The following is a 19,352-nucleotide window of genomic DNA, read 5'->3' as shown; positions in this document are numbered from 1 at the left end:
AGGTTTAGTGAAGTATAATTAACAGAGGCCAATAACTAGAAATAAGTTGGACATCAATCAACAGAAGAATGAGTAGATCTGCATCATGGAATATTATGCAGCTGTTAAAAAGGAATGAATCTGTTTTATACCAGATGATTTAGAAAGATTCTCAAGAGTGACATAAACAGGAAGTCAAGAAGTATGTATAATATACAAGTATTAATAGATATAATACAATCCCATTTTCACAAAGCAAGGACAGAATCCTATTTCAGTATATGTCTTTGTATGAAGGTTGGTTGGATCTGTGGGTGTAGAGTCCATGGATACTGAGGGTCACTGTACTATGGCCAGTTTACTATACAGACTTCAGCATCGATGGATTTTGGTAACTGCAGGAATTCTGGAATCAATTCCCCAAAGATACTAGGGGTGGACTACACATCTAATGTCAATGCAGGATTATATGAGTAGGGAGGAAATATGAAGCAAACTCCTGCATTATTAAAGTGGATTGTGTGGGTAGACAGGATTGGATTGGAGGCATGAGGGTTGACGTGAAGGGAGAAACAAAAAAAGTGGTAGCTAAAATGTCTCATTTCTCTAAAATTATAAGAGTGTGGGAGAGAAGAGAATAGGGGATGCATGAAAGGACAATCACGGTTATCTCAGGGTGGTGGGACCTCAGATAACCTTAAGTTTTTACATATTTCCATGTATTCAAATTCTTAATAGTGAATGCATGATGTTTATAATTGGGAGAAATGAAATTCTATTTCATTGTGACAATTTAAAAAACTAGATAGACTGTAAATGATGTTTATAACTTAGTTCATATATTTCCCTTCTTCCTTCCCTGTCTAGTCTCCACTTATTAGCATGAAACTCCTCTGACATCGATTGTACTCAAACTGTGAACAACCTGCTCAGATTGAAATCTTCCCAGCTGAGTCAAGAAGACAGCAAACTGGAGGGAGGGCAAGAACAATTTCAGAATTCCCTGATCCTCTGTGAAGCTGGCTTGAGGGTTCTTCTCTGATGCTAAAAGATTCTCTTAAAGTCATCTTGTACTGTGCTTTCAGCAACTGCCACCTCAACCTTCTGATAAAGACAACTATTTATAGAGTCCTCAGGTGTCAAGCTGGCAACAGAAAACATTTTTGATTCCCCCATCAATCACTGCCTATACATAGAGAGAATTAAACCCAGCTTGCCTCCTCTTATCTCTGGTTCCCTTCTTCTTAACCATTACACTGACGTCGACACTTGCACAGATATTCAGCAGAGGAAATGAAATGACATTCAAACTATCACATTTGCTTCCCTCCTGGTCTTGAAGTTATCTGTGAATCTCTAGCATTTATTCTCCTGCATTCATACTCAGATTCTAAGCTTCAACAGGCTCTCAAGTTGCTGAAACCTAACTCTTACAAAAAGAAAGAATAGGAAATGGAACAGAAACTCTAACTGCCCTAAATGCAGCACCTCAGGGTTCATTATAGATTACATATAAAAATAATGACATTTTCATAAACGTATTCATTCATTCTTAGTCTTTAAAATCAAATAGTGATGAACATAGCTTGGCAGCTTAGTTTTAGGCAATGTACAGGAATTTGTCAACAGTGACGTACCAACGAGGAACTATCCATGACTTGAACTTAAATATTGTACAATTATAATTGCTAACACACAATATGGTTTTTACCAAGATTTTCATGAGATTATTGACTGACCACAATGCAATACTGAACGTAATATTTAAATCCAATATCCAACTTGATGAAGAAAAGTAATTAACCATAATTATTCAATTTCAGAAACAGGTAATGCCTATTTATGAACGTTAACCAGAGAAAAATGGAACAAAAGTTTATAAAGTGATTAAACCCCCATGAAGCCTAGAGATTATTATAAACATCCTACAAAAAAAAAAAAAAAAAAAACAAGAATAAAGGACACTAGGATTTCATTTTTATTACAGGAGCTTTGGAGGAAAAAAAAATTCTACCGAAAACAACTGAATAACTAACTTATAAAATTCACAATATGAAACAATCATTGAATTTATTCTAGTAGCCTTCAAAGTGATGCAAATTAGAAAAAGTACCAATTTTTAGATCACCTAAATTAGCAAAGACTGAAAAAAAAACTCTGATATTCAATGATGCACACTGATATTAACTGCTAATGGTGCAAACTTTCCTGGCTACAATTAGCAATACGCATCAACAACCTAAAAAAAAAAATTTTTTTTTAATCCCACTTCCAGGAACCTCAAATAATGAATGATGTACAAAACAGACAAATTTAAGTATAAAGATAGCCTCAAAAAATGACACTCAAAACAACTGAATGTCTAGCAAGCAGAAAATGGTCAAATAAATAATGGTTAATTGGTAACAACAGAATTGCATTCGGTCATGACAATTTTATTTTCAAAGAAGATTAATAATGAAGGAAAATGCTCACGATATAATGTAAAATTTTAAGTTTTATATACAATTTGGGCTTCCCTGGCGGCTCAGACAGTAAAGAATCTGCCTGAAATGCAGGGGACCCAGGTTCGCTCCCTGGGATGGGAAGATCCGCTGGAGAAGGGAATGGCAACCCACTCCAGTATTCTTGCCTGGAGAATCCCATGGACAGAGGAACCAGGAAGGCTACAGTTCATGGGGTCACAAAGAATCAGACATGACTGAAAGAATAACACTTTCATTTTCATATACAGTTTAGGGCTTCCCGGGTGGCTCAGTGGTAAACAACCCTCCCACCAAGGCAAGAGTCGCAGGAGACTCAAGTTCCATTCCTGGGTCAGGAAGATCCCCTGGAGGATGAAATGGCAACCCACTAGAGTATTCTTGCTGGGAAATCCCATGGACAGAAGAGGCTGACAGGCTATACAGTCCATGGGGTTACAAAGAATCAGACACGACTTAGCAACCAAGCACATATACAGTTTAGTCTCACTTTATATACATTCTCCATGTACGCGGCATGCCTGCATAATAGGAAAATGTTAATAACGGTTACATAACAATTATATAACCTCTGGAATTAACATTGATATTCATTTCTGTCATTTTCTATGTTTCCATAGTAAAACTCTCTATAATAATGATATTGGGGGTGACAGTGGGGAATAGTAAGTATGTTTAAAAAAAAAAACAAAAAACCAACCACTAAGCCTCTCTGGCAAAAGAAATAGTTTAAAAAATTGGACAACTATCCCCATTGTGTGCATCAGGTCAAGGGCAAAATCTGAAAAGTAGGCAAACCAAAAAAGAATGCGAGAGTGCCTTCCAACAATGTCTTAAGAGTATACAACTTTTCCTGCTTACTGAAAAAGTACTTCCAACCTCTAATAAAGAGCCTCTTATACAGAGCCGCTTTAAGGTTTTAGCTCAAGGATGAAGAGAGAAAAGTTGGGGCAAGAAGTTCCTACTCTCTTAACTGCAGAAGAACCCAAACAAGGAAATGTCTAGGAACTGGGGCCCAAGGCATGACTGTTTTAGTAAGTTCTGGGTAGAAGAAAAAAGAAAATGCAAGGCATCAAGGCAAAAATCTAAAAGGCAGAGGCTGACGGGTAACTCCCAATATTCAATGACCCCCTTTCCTGCACTGTGCCCAATTAAGATTCCACTCGCCTTCCTGTCCACATAGCAGTATGTAAGTCTTGACCAATGAGATGTGAGTGCAAGGCAGTGTAGGATCGATGGTGAGACATACCCTTGGGCCCTTCCTTCTATCTGGGATGCAGACATGATGGCTAGAGCTCCAGCAGCCACTGAGAACCATGAAGTGAAAACTACCTACTGAGGATGACAGAGCAGAAAGCCATGAGAAGCCTGGGTTCTTGTCATTCTGCCCTGTCATTCTGGGCCATGTTTCTTCAGACTTTTGTTATTTGAGAAAGAAAGAAATCTCCATGTTGGATAAGCCATTATTGCTATTATTATTATTTTTGGTCCTGTTACATACAGTTAAAATGAACCTAAAGTGATGTACCTAGCCATGATAAGCTTCTGAAAATTTTTCTCTTGATCTTGTCTATTCTCCGTGGCTCCCTTCCTCTTAACAGACCAAAGAGTGGACCAAAATAAACAGGAAAAAATAAAAGTAGAATATCTTAATAAAGCTTTATGTTATTTATTTTTAAGTAATCTGAACCTTCATGAGCGTGCTCTCTCTCTTTAGGCATAACTAATTAAATTATTTTTAACTTGGGTCTGGTGCTTGATTGATTTTATGAGTCAGTGATCCAAGGTAAAAATGGATTCCTTATTACTTTATATGTTAACCTGAAACAAAGTGAAGGATTCATAAGATAAGCTACAGAGGATCAGGAATGACAATAAAATAGATATTAGGTCTTTGATTCTAGCCATCCCTTACTTGCCCACTCAAGGAAGAGAGTGGCATCTGCGTGGATGAATGTCCTGGAGTTATTCAAGCGAGTTTCCTCTGGCATTTCATTAACCTTTTTTTGAATGGATGACAAAGTCTCTTACAACCAATGCTTCCTAATTACCTACAAGATAACAGATATGTTTAAAAATAGCAAAGTAAATATTTACCCTTTTCCAGTTACTTTTAGGTATTTGAATCTAGTTTCCTGCTAGGAGGAAAATACTGTCAATTTGAACTAATTATCAAGAGCAAAGTTTCATTTCTAACATCTTAACATCTATTACTGAGAAAACTATCACTTTGCAGGGGGAGGGGAACTTACCGAGAAATTTTTCTTTACTGAATGGAAAGAAACAACAGAACACAGCCTATTCAAAAATCTTCACAAGGATACACACATAAGCTCTGCTCACAATTCTATTCCTCTCTAAGCTATAATCAGACCTAATCATAATAACTTACTGTACATGTTACATATTAACCTAAATAACAGCTTCATAACTATGACTTCACATTGCATTTTAAATTCAATAACTTGATATTCATTAAACAACCATTAAGCCATCAAAGCTCAAGTGATATTTAAATATTTATTTCAAAGTAAGTTTAAGAATTAGCAGAATCAATTAAAATGACTTGCCTTATAGTATAAAGTAATTCATCCACAGAGCTAGAAAAGGGCTCAGGAAAACTGGGTTTTCCTCCTCCTCCTACCACTATGTACTACTCCTGCAATGGCATAAAAGGAAACTCACTGTCTGGGATTAAGAGACTATGGTTTCAAGTCAATCTTGGGGCTATTCTAGGAAAACAACAACTGTACCAAATTAGCAGTAGTAGTTTTGCAACACTACTTAAACGAAGCGGCTTGCTTTGCTTAGAAGTAAAACCCCTGATGCTCTGAAAAGATGAAACAATGGATAGTTAAATGGTGAGCTGGCTATCCAATCAGGTTCTTTCTTATTGTAAGAGTTGACTAGCTCCAAAGATGTATGGCATTCTAGGTGACAGAAGGCTAAAAATTTAATGACATACTACATGTAACATGTGAAGAAGGCATCTGAATTTCAGAATGAAAGAACGAGTAAGAAAGCAAAGAGAAAAAAAAGGCCTTTAAAAAATGAGTTTTAATTGCTAGAAATAATTTATTTAAAGATGGATAACTAATGAACCTAAGAATCATTATTTCATCATGATCTTACTAGTCTCTATTTTTCCTACTGCTAATTTTAGGACCTACCACCTTAGTCTGTGTATCTCAACTGAATCAAAAGTTAAATTCTGTTAGACTTGCAGAGGCCATAGACAGCTTTAGTAATCTACTTTGGACCTTAAAAATTTTAACATTGAGATTTATTCATTCATTCATTAAATTCTTACTGAATGCCTCCTACATACCAGGAAGTGTGCTAGGAGCTGGGAAATCATGATAATTTATTAAATTTTTTATCCTTTTAATGAAATTTGGGTAAATGTTCTTATGAAACTGGGAATAGGGGGTGGAGGTTTGAGATGTGGGGAAACAACTTCATGTGGAAATGTCATCTAAAGAAGAATTAATCCCATGAGATTTAAAAAATATTTTAGCAAGCATTTTATATTTTATCAAGTATGACAAAATAATACGTAAACAATAAAGAGTTATTTTTCAAGTTGCATATAATAGCTGGTTTTTTTAAGATTGATAGTCCTGCTAAAGACAAGAAGGAGTTTATGAGTCTTCCTAGAACTGGAGCTTTTTTAGTGAAAAGACAGATACCTCAGGAATCTCAGACAAAAATAAATGAGTTTACAAGCTGGTCGACTAGAACTTGGTATTTCAATAAGGAAGCCAAATGAGGTAAAGAGACTAAAATACTCTCTTTAAACTATGATACAGTCAATCGCAATGATCAAACCAGTTTTCCTTTTACAGATGAACTGAGCATCTCAAGATTCTTTTTTTCTTATCACATGGATACTCCCTTAAGACTTTCAAAATCGACATCTTATTTGAAAAGCAAGAGCATTTAAAATAAGGAGCCATGTCCAAATCTCATCTTACGAGTCTAAATGTTGATAACCATCCACCGTCCTCCACAAGATCCTGTTATGCATGGCCAACTCAAATACATGATAACTAGAGGAAAATGACAGTATATAAAAGAATATTCAAGAGACTTTCTTCAAAACCTACCTTGTGTATAACACACTAGGCACCTCTTTCCTGCTAACAGTTATTCAACTACAGATTCTCAGAAAATCATCTTCAATCCAATAAAAGCATTGATGAGTGCCTACTAAAAATTTCAAAGATAACACTTGAATCTAAAAACACCTGTGACACTTTCAACAGCCACGTGGAGCCTCTCGGCCATCTGAGTGGCCACAGTTGTTTCTGCTCCATCAGCTCTCCAGGCACTTGAACGGTACAGTTAAGAGAAGGAGCTCCGCAGAAAGCAAATACCAAAGCCCCCAGCATGCCACACACGTGGGGCTTGGAATCAACTCTGCTTCCTCCTCATGGTGGAGAGAGAGAAAGTGCAGCTATCCACCCAACGCAGCTGCCTCCAATGCCTACCATCTTTATTTCTCTCTCCCTGGCAGTTCATGCAGCCTATGTCATCTTCTTTCTTTCAGCAAGCAGGACCATACACTCATCTTTCCTGCTCTAGACCAGCATTCGTTGAACTAGGGTACGTGTCTGAAGCAAAGCCAACACTTCGCAAGGGCTTCATCATCACAACTATGTGTTGTGCTTAGTCAGTCAGTTATGTCCAACTCTTTGCAACCCCATGGACTGTAGCCCACCGGGCTCCTCTGTCCATGGGATTCTCCAGGCAAGTATACTGGAGTGTGTTGCCATGCCCTTCTCCAGGGGATCTTCCCAACCCAGAGATCGAACCCAGGTCTCCTGCATTACAGGTGGATTCTTTACCGTCTGAGTCACCATTGAAGTGAGTCAATTTCCAAGTCCCCAACTTTCAAATACTCTCCTGTCTAAAAACTGATTGCCTGAAACTGTAACTGTGATGGAAGAACATCCCTCCTACAATGAATGGCAGCTGTCCTTTATTACCTCCCCCTCCCAAAGGTCCTTCTCCCACTTTACAAAAGCAGTCCTCTGGATCAACTTCACCAGATCTTTCTAATCTGCATTACCCCAGGGTGTAAAGATCCCAGGGAATGGGGCGACTAACAAAAGAACAAATGAAAATGCTGATCCCTGCTGAGGAGTGCAAGTCTCCAGCATTTGAGTATCTCCTTTCCTAACACAGGTAATTTCCACTTCTTTGTTTTAAACAACCTGAAATATTTAAATAAAAAGGGCCTGTGGCCAAATGAAATACGAAATACTAGTTTTTGATTTATATTCTTTTTTTGGTACAGAAAGTAAGGCAGTGATCGATAAGACACTGCTTTGGGAAAGATCTCTGGTGTTCTCTTTATTTACTGCAAGTAATAAACCCTTCCTTCTAACAGAAAAAAAAAAAAAAAAAACTATATTCCATTGGAGTAAAATTCTGTAGGAGAAAGGAAATGGAAATATGAATTTAAGGAGAAAAAAGGAAAGACATAAAAATTTTAACTGTTAAGAACTTATTCGTGCATTTCAAAAATGAATAACGTTGACAATCAAACATGAAGTGAAGTGAAAGTCACTCAGTCGTGTCTGACTCTTTGCAACCCAAATTCTCCAGGCCAGAATACTGGAGTGGGTAGCCTTTCTCTTCCCCAGGAGATCTTCCCAACCCAGAGATTGAACTCAGGTCTCCCGCGTTGCAGATGGATTTGGTGGCTCAGAGGGTAAAGCGTTTGCCTGCAATGCGTGAGACCCGGGTTTGATCCCGGGGTTGGGAAGATCCCCTGGAAAAGGAAATGGCAACCCACTCTGGTACTCTTGCCTGGAAAATCCTATGGAAGGAGGAGCCTGGTAGGCTACAGTCCATTGGGTAGCAGAGAGTCAAACACGACTGAGTGACTTCACTTTCTTTACCAGCTGAGCCACAAGGGAAGCCCAAGAACACTGGAGTGGGTAGCCTATGCCTTCTGCAGGAGATCTTCCGGACCCAGGAATTGAACCAGGGTCTCCTGTGTTACAGGCAGATTCTTTACCAACTGAGCTATAAGAGAAGTTATGAGGGAATCAAATATAGATTCTACTAGAGTTTTTTAAACAATGCAATAACTTGAAAAGTCAACGTTGATGGTATGATGAAAAATAACATCCTCTACAACTATTTAAATTTAAGATGAAAAGTTTTAGCAATTAACTTGAAATGTGCTTAGAGTACAGGCTTTTACAGAATCTTTCAGGTGCTGTAAGAGCAAAAAAGTTGGAAGAGTATGGCTGGAGAACAGCTCTTCAGAGCCCTTCCAAGAAAAAATACTGAAGAGACAGAGAAAAAAGAAAAATTTCCCCACCTACCTGGCCCTAAGTGTGGACGGGCTGATGATGGGTGAGGATTATTCTCTCCACCCTCTCGGTCATAAAGACATTTGTTGAACCTGGTTCTACAGCCAACAGTTTCCAAGACTGATGATGAGGTTAAATATCTGATTTTAACTGCGTTGCAGAACGGCGTGAGATTCTGGCTGAAGAGATGTCTTTCTTAAGGAGAACCTCTACTTTTCTTTTAGTCTCCAGAAAGACTCATGAGGCCATACTGTGGTGGTGGTGGTGGTTTAGTCGCTAAGTCATGTCCGACTCTAGTGATCCCACAGACTATAGCCCGCCAGGCTCCTCTGTCCATGGGACTTCCCAGGCAAAAAAGACTCACTAATTTTGTATTTATCTTAAACGATGACAAATTTCACCACTGGGAGTGGAACAGTGAATGTGTCTGGCAATTCATGAGTGACATGCAGGAGGCAAAGAACTGGAAAGCTCTTACTGTGTAGTTAGTATGTTAAATGTGGCAAACGTCCTAAAGTGCTCTCAACAGGCGTGTCTACATACCCTTGGCCCTCAGACTCTACTTTTTGCCTTCTTTCTCTGATTCTTTACTTTCTTCTCTGCCCCTTACCGCTTTTCAGCCACTCTTTTGGGAAGCAGAAAATCGTCTAAATATGATGGATGAGGCCAGCACTTAATTCGATGTCTACTCTGTTCTAAAAATATTGACTTTCCGGTCCTCCACCTCTCAAGAGAGACGGTGGGGCTCTTTAGACCAGACGTTAGATCTACTCTAAATCTACTCCTGTTTAGTATAAGGAGGTAGTACAGTTTAAGATAAAAGGTCTGTCTTCAGAGTTGGAAAGTCGGCTAAAAATCACAATCCATCATTTACTAGGTATGTTGCTCAATTTCTCCAAACCTCAGGTTCCCAAAGTCCTTAAAATGGAGTGCTAAGGATTTGAGACAAGATACATCAAGCACTTAGAAACCGACCAGCACATAGTAGGCATCCAATAATCAACAGTTCTGAAATTAGATGTTTGATTTTTTTTTTAAATGATTGCTTACAATCAGCCAATAGTTTCCTCTTGGCATAATGTCAACTACTGCCATGTTTTTCCATTCCTTTCTAACCTCTCTGAAAACAAGTGATTTGGAAAATGACTACCTTTCATGTCTAAGTATAGGGTGTATGTATGTGTGTGTGTGTATAAAATGTACCTGCAGCACTAAAGCTGGCAAAAGGACATACACAGGAATGAGGGCTGCACAAATTTCACATACAGCATGGCAGCATGTCCTTAACGTGTTCTGCGCACTGCTGTGACACATTTAAAAAAATAAACATGGAATCTATGACCAACTCTTTTAAAGTCTATCCAAATTTAATTGGTAATCTAACACTTTCCGCCCTTCAAATTAGCAAAGTTTATTGGTTCTAGTTGTTTGTAAAATACTTATTATTTTAAGGTTGTAGGGAAACTGCTACTCCCATGATTCTCCCTTGAGCATGAGTATAACCTTTAGTCTCTGAAGCAATTTGGCAATGTGTAACAAGGACTTAAAAAGGATTTACATGCTTATTCAGCAGGGGAGGAATATATCCTAATCCAAACAAATAGATTTATGTATAAGAGTATTCATTACATCACAACTTAAAATTCATAAAATGAAGCAGCTTTGGTGTCCACTTTGACTTTTCACTTTCATGCATTGGAGAAGGAAATGGCAACCCACTCCAGTGTTCTTGCCTGGAGAATCCCAGGGACAGGGGAGCCTGGTGGGCTGCCGTCCACGGGGTCGCACAGAGTCAGACACGACTAAAGCGACTTAGCAGCAGCAGGGGACTCGATATATAGTACAGCCATCATCCCATGAAACAGCATGCAGCTTAAAAAAAAATTTTTTTTTAAATAAGATGAGATTAAGTGAAAGGACCAAAGTATAAAGCAGTATTTGGCTATGATTCCAAATTTGTATATGCCACTGTGATCCTCAAGCAGTAATAACAGAAACTTTACAATACAGAATTGGAATTACACACAGTGATCAAAATCCATTCCACAGCTTGAAAGGACACACTGTTAAGACTTGCTACCCACGTCCTAATTTGAAAAAGAAGTGTGGGATGAGTACACTGCTGATTCAGATCCTTTTTATGAATGGCAGGGAGAGGTAAGTGGATTGTAAAGCTGAAAGTTATGTCTGCAACTGACATTCAGCCTCTTAAAATTTTGTTTAATGAAACTTTTGGGTGACTTTTACACCACACACATCCATGTTCACCATCTAGCTAGTAAGTTTTGGTGATGTGAACAGAGATGAGAGATAGGAAAAAGTGAGGAATTCTATAACCTTTCAGTATACACAATTGCATACAATGTAAGAATAAATGAAACTCAGAGTACACACACACTCTCTCTCTGATTCAGACCTGCAGACATATTTAAAGCACTCCCACTCCAAGCAGAAATGCCTCAAACATACCACCTGACCGTCCCTGAACTCACCTGCCCTTCATCACTACTTTCCGAACTCTTAGCTTATTCCCAATGCCCACGACTACCACCACCAATTAAACAAAGCTAGTAAGCACGGGGAGACTGTTTTACAGTGATCCTGAACTCTCCTGCCTTTATTTTTCACATCAGTACTTCAAACGTCTAATCTAACTCCTCAGAAGAAAGGGAACAAAAATGCCTTTAGACACTTATAACGTCTCATGTTACACATGCCTGGACTCCAGAGAAAAAGGAGCAACCCAAGTCCTTTGAGCAGAAATGACACCTTTCTGCTCAGTGCTGATTTGGTGAGAGCACAGCTTTATACACTTGCCTGCCCGCCTGGGCCCAGGTGCTTCAAGCAGCCCCATAGCAGAGGCCAGCTTGTTTCTGCAAACAGTCTGAAACCGCACGAAGCCAAAATCAACAGAAGTTATTACGAAAACACAAAAGGCAAAACACACCTAAACTGCCACCTTGTCTGTCACAGCTCTCAAACCGAAAAGTATCTTAACAGTATGCACATCTATCTACCTGTTTGCAGATGTCAACCTGCAGAACAAACAGCTGGGAGACGTGGGGTTAGTCTCTGGTTGTCAATTTCAGGAAACACGAGCATGTCTTAGTTTTGAGCTCAGGTTCCAGGTCAATACAGGTTTTCGGGACTTCAGTTTTTTTTCCAGGCTGGAAATGCACTAAGCTAATAATTAACCTTAAGCATACCATCACCTCTACTAAAAACATTTGCTACACAGCTCTAAATTACTTTCAGTTGACTTAAACAAAACAGACAAGCTGTAATAAAAGGTCTCTGAGAAATGTGATCTCTTTCATTGGTCACCCAGGACCTTTCCCCCTAAAATCTGCTCCTTCTTGGGGAGGGGAGGGGGAGAGTTGCCAAAATAAAGATGCCACCCAAAGCACAATTATTTTGTGAGAAAGTTACCTAAGCTAACTCTTCAGGGTTTCTCAGGTTGAGTAATTCTTGCAGGCGGGTAGGGAGGGACAGCTCGCCTCCAAGATTACTATCTGCAGAGGTTTCCCTAATGTTGATTTTTTTTTTTTTTTTTTGGCGTCCTTTTTAATTATCCTGCAAGGGCTCTGATTTTCACATCTCTAGCTGCTGCTGGGGGGAGTTGAGAGCGACGCGCCAGGGCTGCGGCAGCCGCTCGGGCCAAGTCCAACGCCGGGGGGGCGGGCAGCCCACTCCCCACCGGGTCCCACCCTCCCCGGCACAGGCGCGCACAGCCCAGCCAAGACTGCGGCTCGCGGGCGGGGACTCACCGCTGTCCAGCCGCGCAATCTGGGGCAGTCGGTAAGTGCTGACCAGCAGGTCGAGCGGAACGGCCACCGAGCTCCACTTCACATCCTTGAGGCTGCAGCCCAGCGAGGGCGCCGGGTCCATCTTCCCCGCCTCCTCCGGCCCCGCGCTCCCGCCGCCGGCACCACCCCGCGCCTCGGCGGCCGCCGCTGCTCGCGCTCGCGGAGCTGGGACGCGCGAGGGGCGCCCGGCACTCCCGCCGCGGGCAGTCCGGGGGCGCGGCGGCGGCTGCGGCAGCCGGGAGCGAGGGAGGGACGGAGGGGGCCCGCGGCCGGCTCAGCTGCCGCTGCGGGGCATGGCTGGGGCGCCCCGCGTGCCCTCAAGCCCGGAGAGGACTCGCAGCAGCCCCGCGGCGGCCGGGGTGGCTGCAGCGGCTCCCGCTCCGCCTCCTCCTCTGGCCCCGGGTCTGCAGCTGCGGCGGCCGCCCGCTCGCCTCCTCCTCCTCTCACCCCTCCTTCCCTCCGCCTGGAGCGTGTGAGGAGGAGCCGCGGGTCTGAGAAACGCCATAGCAGCGCTCCCAGCACTGACTAATCAACAAGGTGCGAGCAACGCCTGCGCAGCTCGGAGAGACCCCGCCTCCGCCTCCCCGGCGCCGCCCGCTCCGCCCCGCCTCCCGCTCGGCCTCCCCCGCCCCCCGCAGCCGGGCGGGCTCGGCTAGGCGGCGGCTCCCGGATCCAGCGGGCGTCTGGGCGCGCTCCGCAAGCTTTAGCTCTCGCTCCCCCGTCCGACCGCTCCGGCGCCTTGCAGCCTCGCCCGGCGCCGCCGCGCGCCCGCATTCCTTCGCTTTCCCGGGGCCTGCCCGGAGGGCGCCCCGGAGGAACACGGCGAGCTCGGGAATCTCACTCGTCTTGCAGATGTAACTCCCTCTCCGGTCCACCCCCACCGTGGCGCTGGAGTTGCTGTTATAGGCGCAAGAGATCTGTGTGGTGCCCATCTCTTGAGAGTGCCACCGCTGGGAAAAGCATCCATCCCCTGGCGTGCCTCCCGCCACCCCGCCCCGACAGCCCTAAAACTCTCCAGAAACGCAGCCGGAAGTTACCCCCTTGAGTCTAGACTCAAGTTTTAAGATTATTTTACACCAGACTCTGGCTACAAGGCAGAATGAAAAAGGCCTAATCACCGAGAAACAGAAAGGTAACGAATTATCAGTACCCACATAAGGGAAGATGACTGTCAGGTTGGCACCTTCATTGTACCGACAAGCTGCTGGAGACAGCGGAGGTTGAGACCAACAGCCACAGACATGCCAATTTACTGGGAGGTGACGGGAACCAGCTGTTGTCACATGCTTTTCTCACTCATTTCTCTCCCAGGGTTGGAATAATCCTCGTTTTCTAGATATACGTACCAAGACATTTGGTAAATTGGCAAGATTGTGCACTTGTAGATGGATATGCCTGGATTCAAGCCCACAGTCCACTTTCTGTGATAAACACTCTGTTTTCCCCAATATTGACTGTGGCCTACTCCCTGCAGACAGAGCTCAGAGGTGGCTGTAAGATTCCTGTTTCTTTAAGCACATCCTAACTTTTAATTGCTACTTTTTTTTTTTTTAATATTATTTTACACCAGCAAAATAATGGCTTCCCAGGTGACGCTAGTGGTAAAGAACCTGCCTGCTAATGCAGGAGACGTAAGAGGCCTGGGTTGGGAAGATTCTTGGAGAAGAAAATGGCAACTCACTCCAGTATTCTGGCCTGGAGAATCTCATGGACAGAGGAGCCTGGCGGGCTACAGTCCATAGGTTGCAAAGAGTGGGACACCATTGAAGCGACTTAGCACACAGCACACACACCAGCAGAGGTGAGTGGTGGCCAGGTGAAAGGGTTACATAGATCAGTTCTTTATATTTTTCATTACGTATTCAGTGTACAGTGCATGGAAGACAAAACAAACACCTGCTTCACCTGCCCAGGGGGACTTGGAAACAACCACTGCCTTTCAGATGGCTGGCTTAGGTCTGTGCCAATGAATAAACCTCTCCATAGCAATTACAGAAGAGAAGGCAGTGGCATCCCACTCCAGTACTCTTGCCTGGAAAATCCCATGGATGGAGGAGCCTGGTAGGCTGCAGTCCATGGGGTCTCTAAGAGTCGGACATGACTGAGCGACTTCACTTTCACTTTTCACTTTCATGCATTAGAGAAGGAAATGGCAACCCACTCCAGTGTTCTTGCCTGAACAATCCCAGAGACAGGGGAGCCCGGTGGGCTGCCATCTATGGGGTCACACAGAGTCGGACAGGACTGAAGCGACTTAGCAGCAGTAGCAGCAGCAATTACAGAAAAACCCTGGAGATGCTTCTCACACTTTCCCTGTCCTCCCCCTTGGAAGCACTGACAATGATTTTCACAAAATCTTCTGCTGAAAGTTTTCAGCTTTGTGTCACTGATGTGAAGTTTTCGGGAAAGTCTTGGAAAAAAAGGTGGGGGGAGGAGTTTTTAGTCTGTTTTACTCCAAATCCCTCGTGACTCCGATGGAAAAGAATCCGCCTCCAATGCAGGTGATCACTGTTCAGATCGCTGGGTCAGAATCTTCCCTGGAGAAGAAAATGGCAACCCACTCCAGTATTCTTGCCTGGAGAATTCCACAAATAGAGGAGCCTGACGGGTTATAGTCCAGGGGGTGGTGAAGAGGCGAACAACTGAGAGACTAACATTTTCACTCGGAATCAGAGGTCCATAAAGTTCGAAGTTTTGCTCACAGAAAGAAGAATTTTTAAAAATTAAAAGGAACCAATTTTCCAGTAGTCATGTATGGATGTGAGATGTATGGATGTAAGAGTTAGACTATAAAGAAAGCCGAGTGCCGAAGAATTGATGCTTTTGAACTATGGTGTTGGAGAAGACTCTTGAGAGTCCCTTGGACTGCAAGGAGATCCAACCAGTCAATCCTAAAGGAAATCAGTCCTGAATATTCATTGGAAGGACTGATGTTGAAGCTGAAACTCCAATACTTTGGCCACCTGATGCAAAGAGCTGACTCATTTGAAAAGACCCTGATGCTGGAAAAGATTGAAGGTGGGAGGAGAAGGGGATGACAGAGGATGAGATGGTTGGATGGCATCACTGACTCAATGGACATGAGTTTGAGTAAACTCTGGGAGTTGGTGATGACAGGGAGGTCTGGCGTGCTGCAGTCCATGGGGTTGCAAAGAGTCAGATATGACTGAGCGACTGAACTGAACTGAACTGAAAAGCAATCAAATGCCAGCTATTTTTTTCTATTTAAGTAATTGATCATTTTTGAAAATTAAGCTCAGACTCCAAAAATGATACAAGAAACATTTAAGAATGGATAGGGTCAGGGGTCCTTCAGGCAGTTAGTAGATCCTTAAACCTTAAATGGTAGATTGATTTTTTTTTTTTTTTAATAATTTTCTTCTACTATTACATCCTCTTTAAAAGCTTCAGGGAACAGTAGAAGTAGTTCTTTCCCATGAAAGCACTGGTAACTTATGACCTAAAGGCAAGATAAAAAGTAAAAAGATTAATGCAATCAACTTTTTTTTTAATCAATAGAGAACTTACATTAGATTTGCTCTTATTGCTGACCTTGCAGAAAAGTTTTCATTTCAACCTTGAGTATTAAAGGAAAGAAATTTTAATGAGCTCCAAAATCTTATATAATCTCCAGTCATGGCAGAACTGTTTCAGAAGGATTTTATTTGTAAGACAAAGAGAGTTTTGATTAAACTGTAGGGGAAAAAAATCAACTGAGAAGAGTACTCTTTCAGTCTGACTGAACTGCACTTCCAAACATGATATGAGGAGGTATGTTGTCTTAAGATTGTTGGGCCAGTGCAAACCATTCACATAAAAGTGTAACAACTGGGTACAGGGGCAGAACTTACAAGATTTTACAGTTTACAAAAAAGAAACACCCAAGAAAATTTTTCTGTAAAGCAAAATTCAATGTACTGGTCCCTCATTCCTGCCAAATACGTTTTAAATTGAGGTTTGTGGAAGGCAGCGTTTTATGGTGATTAAAAATATTGACTCCAATGCCAGATGGCATGGCTTTGATTAGTGACTCTGCTTCTATTCAGGAGCTGTTTCCTCTTCTGAAAAAATGGGGATGATTGCTATAGACTGAATGTTTGTGTTCTTCCCAAATTCTTATATTGAAACCTAATCCCCAGGTGGTGATTTGGGGAGATGATTAGATCATGAACAAGAAAACGGGCCCTAAGCAATTATCCTTCAATTAAAAAAATTAATAAACTTTAAAATATTTAAAAAGAAAGAATGGTTCTCACCAGACTCAGAATCTACAAACGCCTTGATCTTGGACTTTCCAGCCTCCAGAATTGTAAGAAATAAATTTCCGTTGTTTATAAACCCCCTAGTCTATGATAGTCTGTAATAACAGCCCAAATAGACTAAGATAAACATAATAGTTCTCATCGCATAGGGTTGATATGAAAATGTAATCCTTTAATATATATTGAGCATTTAGAATAGGGCCTGACACATAGGAGGGCTTCCCTGGTGGCTCAGCTGGTAAAGAATCTGCCTGCAAAGCAGGATACCCCAGTTGGATTCCTGGATCAGGAAGATCCACTGGAGAAGGAATTAGACTACCCACTCCAGTATTCTTGGGCTTCCCTGGTGGCTCAGATGGTAAAGAATCCGCCTGCAATGCGAGAGACCCAAGTTCCATCCCTGGGTGGGGAAGATCCCCTGGAGAAGGGAATACTGAAGCGGGACTACCCACTCCAGTATTCTGGCCTGGAGAATTCCATGGACTGTATAGTCCATGGGGTCACAAAGAGTCAAACACGACTGAGCGGTTTTCACTTCACTGACACATAGGAAGGGCTAAAAGAAGTATTGGGTTTTTTTCTTTTGTTTCCTTTAAAAAAAAAAAAACTTTCTGACTACTTTTTAAAAACGTATTTATATTTATTTATTCACTTGGCTGTGCTAAGTCTTGGTTACTGCACTTGGGGTCTTCACTGCTGCATACAGGAGCTTAGTTGCGGCATGCAGGATCTTTGGTTTCTGCATGTGGGACCTAGTTCCCTGACTAGGGAGTGAGGCCAGGCCCCCTGCATTGGGCGCTCAGAGTCTTAACCACTGGACCAGCAGGGAAGTCCTGAAGTACTGGTTTTGAAGGGGCACAGTTTAGAGAAGAATGGAAGAGGCAAATGGAGCTGTGAGGAAGCGATTCGGTTTTGGAAGAACAGTTATATCTGGCAAGTAGTAGAGAGCATCAGTCCTCAAATGGAAAACCCAGGTGCCTGCTCCCACCTGTGGAACCTCCGTCCCTAAAGCTAGAGTCTGTGGGGTTAATTCCACAGTAAGCCAGTCCTGTCACCCAGCCAATCCAGGCAGTGGCTGTGACGACTCTTGATATGCTGATAAGCTCAGAAGTGAATCAGGCATATGATACTATATGACTCCTATGGGGGACGCTTCATGACTTCCTAACTGTGAAACTTCATTTTATACGTTCGTAATTCGTTAATTCTGTGCATTATCGGCTTTGCGAGATAAAAACATTACATGTTGGTTTTCTTCATATCAGAATGTCCTGGGTCACATAATAGGCTAGCAGTCAACTGTGATATTAAAGTTCATAGCCCTGGTGGTTTTCTAGGTCTCTAAGCTCTTTTCCCTGTCAACTACAGTCCATGCTGTTGCCTAAGTTAAGTCACTCCGTGCTTAAAACCTTGTACAGTGTCTTTATCCTCAGTGTCAGTGGAATAAAGTGTAAAGCCCTTTGTCTGTATAAAATGTTCTTCTTTTACATAATCTCACATAATCTCCTTTATGTGAATGGCTGTCCTCTCCAGCCTCATCTTGACTACCTGCTGACACCTTACAATCTGGTGGTAGTAGCAGATAGTACTAGTGCTTTCTTGTAGATGCCCAAATGTGCCATGCTAATACTGGGTTGGCCAAAACGTTTCATCGGGTTTTTCCATTACAACTTACGGGAAAACCCAAACAAACTTATTGGCCAACCCAATACATGCCCTTGAAGAGGCAGTCCTCTTGGCTTGGAATGCTTTTCTTCCTCTCTTTTCCATGAAATTCTGTTTCCTTCAAAGAGCTGACCCTCTCTTTCCCTTGTCACTATCATACCTGGCAATACTGCCCTTTTAATTGTGCTAATTGCTCTGTACTTTACTATCTGATTTTATGTTTGACTTTCCTACTAGACCATTATTACCCATGGTCACTGAAAGTGTCTTTTATTCACCTTTGTTTCTCCAGGTCTTGCTACCATGCCTGGAACATGGAAAGTGCTCATTTTGTGTTGGATTGAACCGAATTGTCCTTACTCTGTGTTATTTAGTGTGTGCACGCTCAGTCACTAAGTCATGTCCAACTTTTTTGAGACCCCATGGATGATAGCCCACCAGGCTCCTCTGTCCGTGGAACTTTCCAGGCGAGAATACTAGAGTTCTTGGGTTGCCATTTCCTCCTCCTTATTATTAAGTAGGATACCACATCTGGATTATGAATGATTGATATTCATCGGGTCTAGACATTTTTAAGATTTTTAAGGCTCTAATTCCATAACAACAATGGTTACTATTAGATTGGCCCCCAGTTCTTCTTACTCATCTGAAAATTTAAATTTTATTTATTGAAATCAAGTTCTGCAATTTTGTCACTGCACTGGAAATGTGCCTCTGGACCCATCAGTTACAACATATTAAAATTGTTAGTGTGTTATTAGTTTACTGTTTGTTACCTTGTCTGTAGTTTCCTTTGCCAGGATTTCACCCTCAGAAGAGCTTGTTTTACTA

At 42.1% G+C, this 19,352-nt stretch overlaps 1 protein-coding gene across 2 annotated transcripts in view; it reads right to left on the bottom strand.

Moving 5' to 3' along the window:
* GAREM1 (GRB2 associated regulator of MAPK1 subtype 1) overlaps window positions 1-13,123 on the bottom strand; it is a 233,616-nt gene extending 220,493 nt beyond the window's left edge. For both annotated transcript variants that reach the window (XM_070361476.1, XM_005903353.2), the window contains exon 1: window positions 12,556-13,123. In XM_070361476.1, coding sequence (XP_070217577.1) covers window positions 12,556-12,676 — 121 coding nt within the window. In that variant the 5' untranslated portion in view covers window positions 12,677-13,123. The remainder of the gene's footprint in view (window positions 1-12,555) is intronic.
* Between the last annotated feature and the right edge of the window lie 6,229 nt (window positions 13,124-19,352).

Source organism: Bos mutus, chromosome 24 (assembly GCF_027580195.1).
Source record: "Bos mutus isolate GX-2022 chromosome 24, NWIPB_WYAK_1.1, whole genome shotgun sequence".
Lineage (NCBI taxonomy): Eukaryota > Metazoa > Chordata > Mammalia > Artiodactyla > Bovidae > Bos > Bos mutus.
Note: the sequence above shows the minus strand (reverse complement) of the source record. Positions and strands in the feature narration are given on the sequence as shown.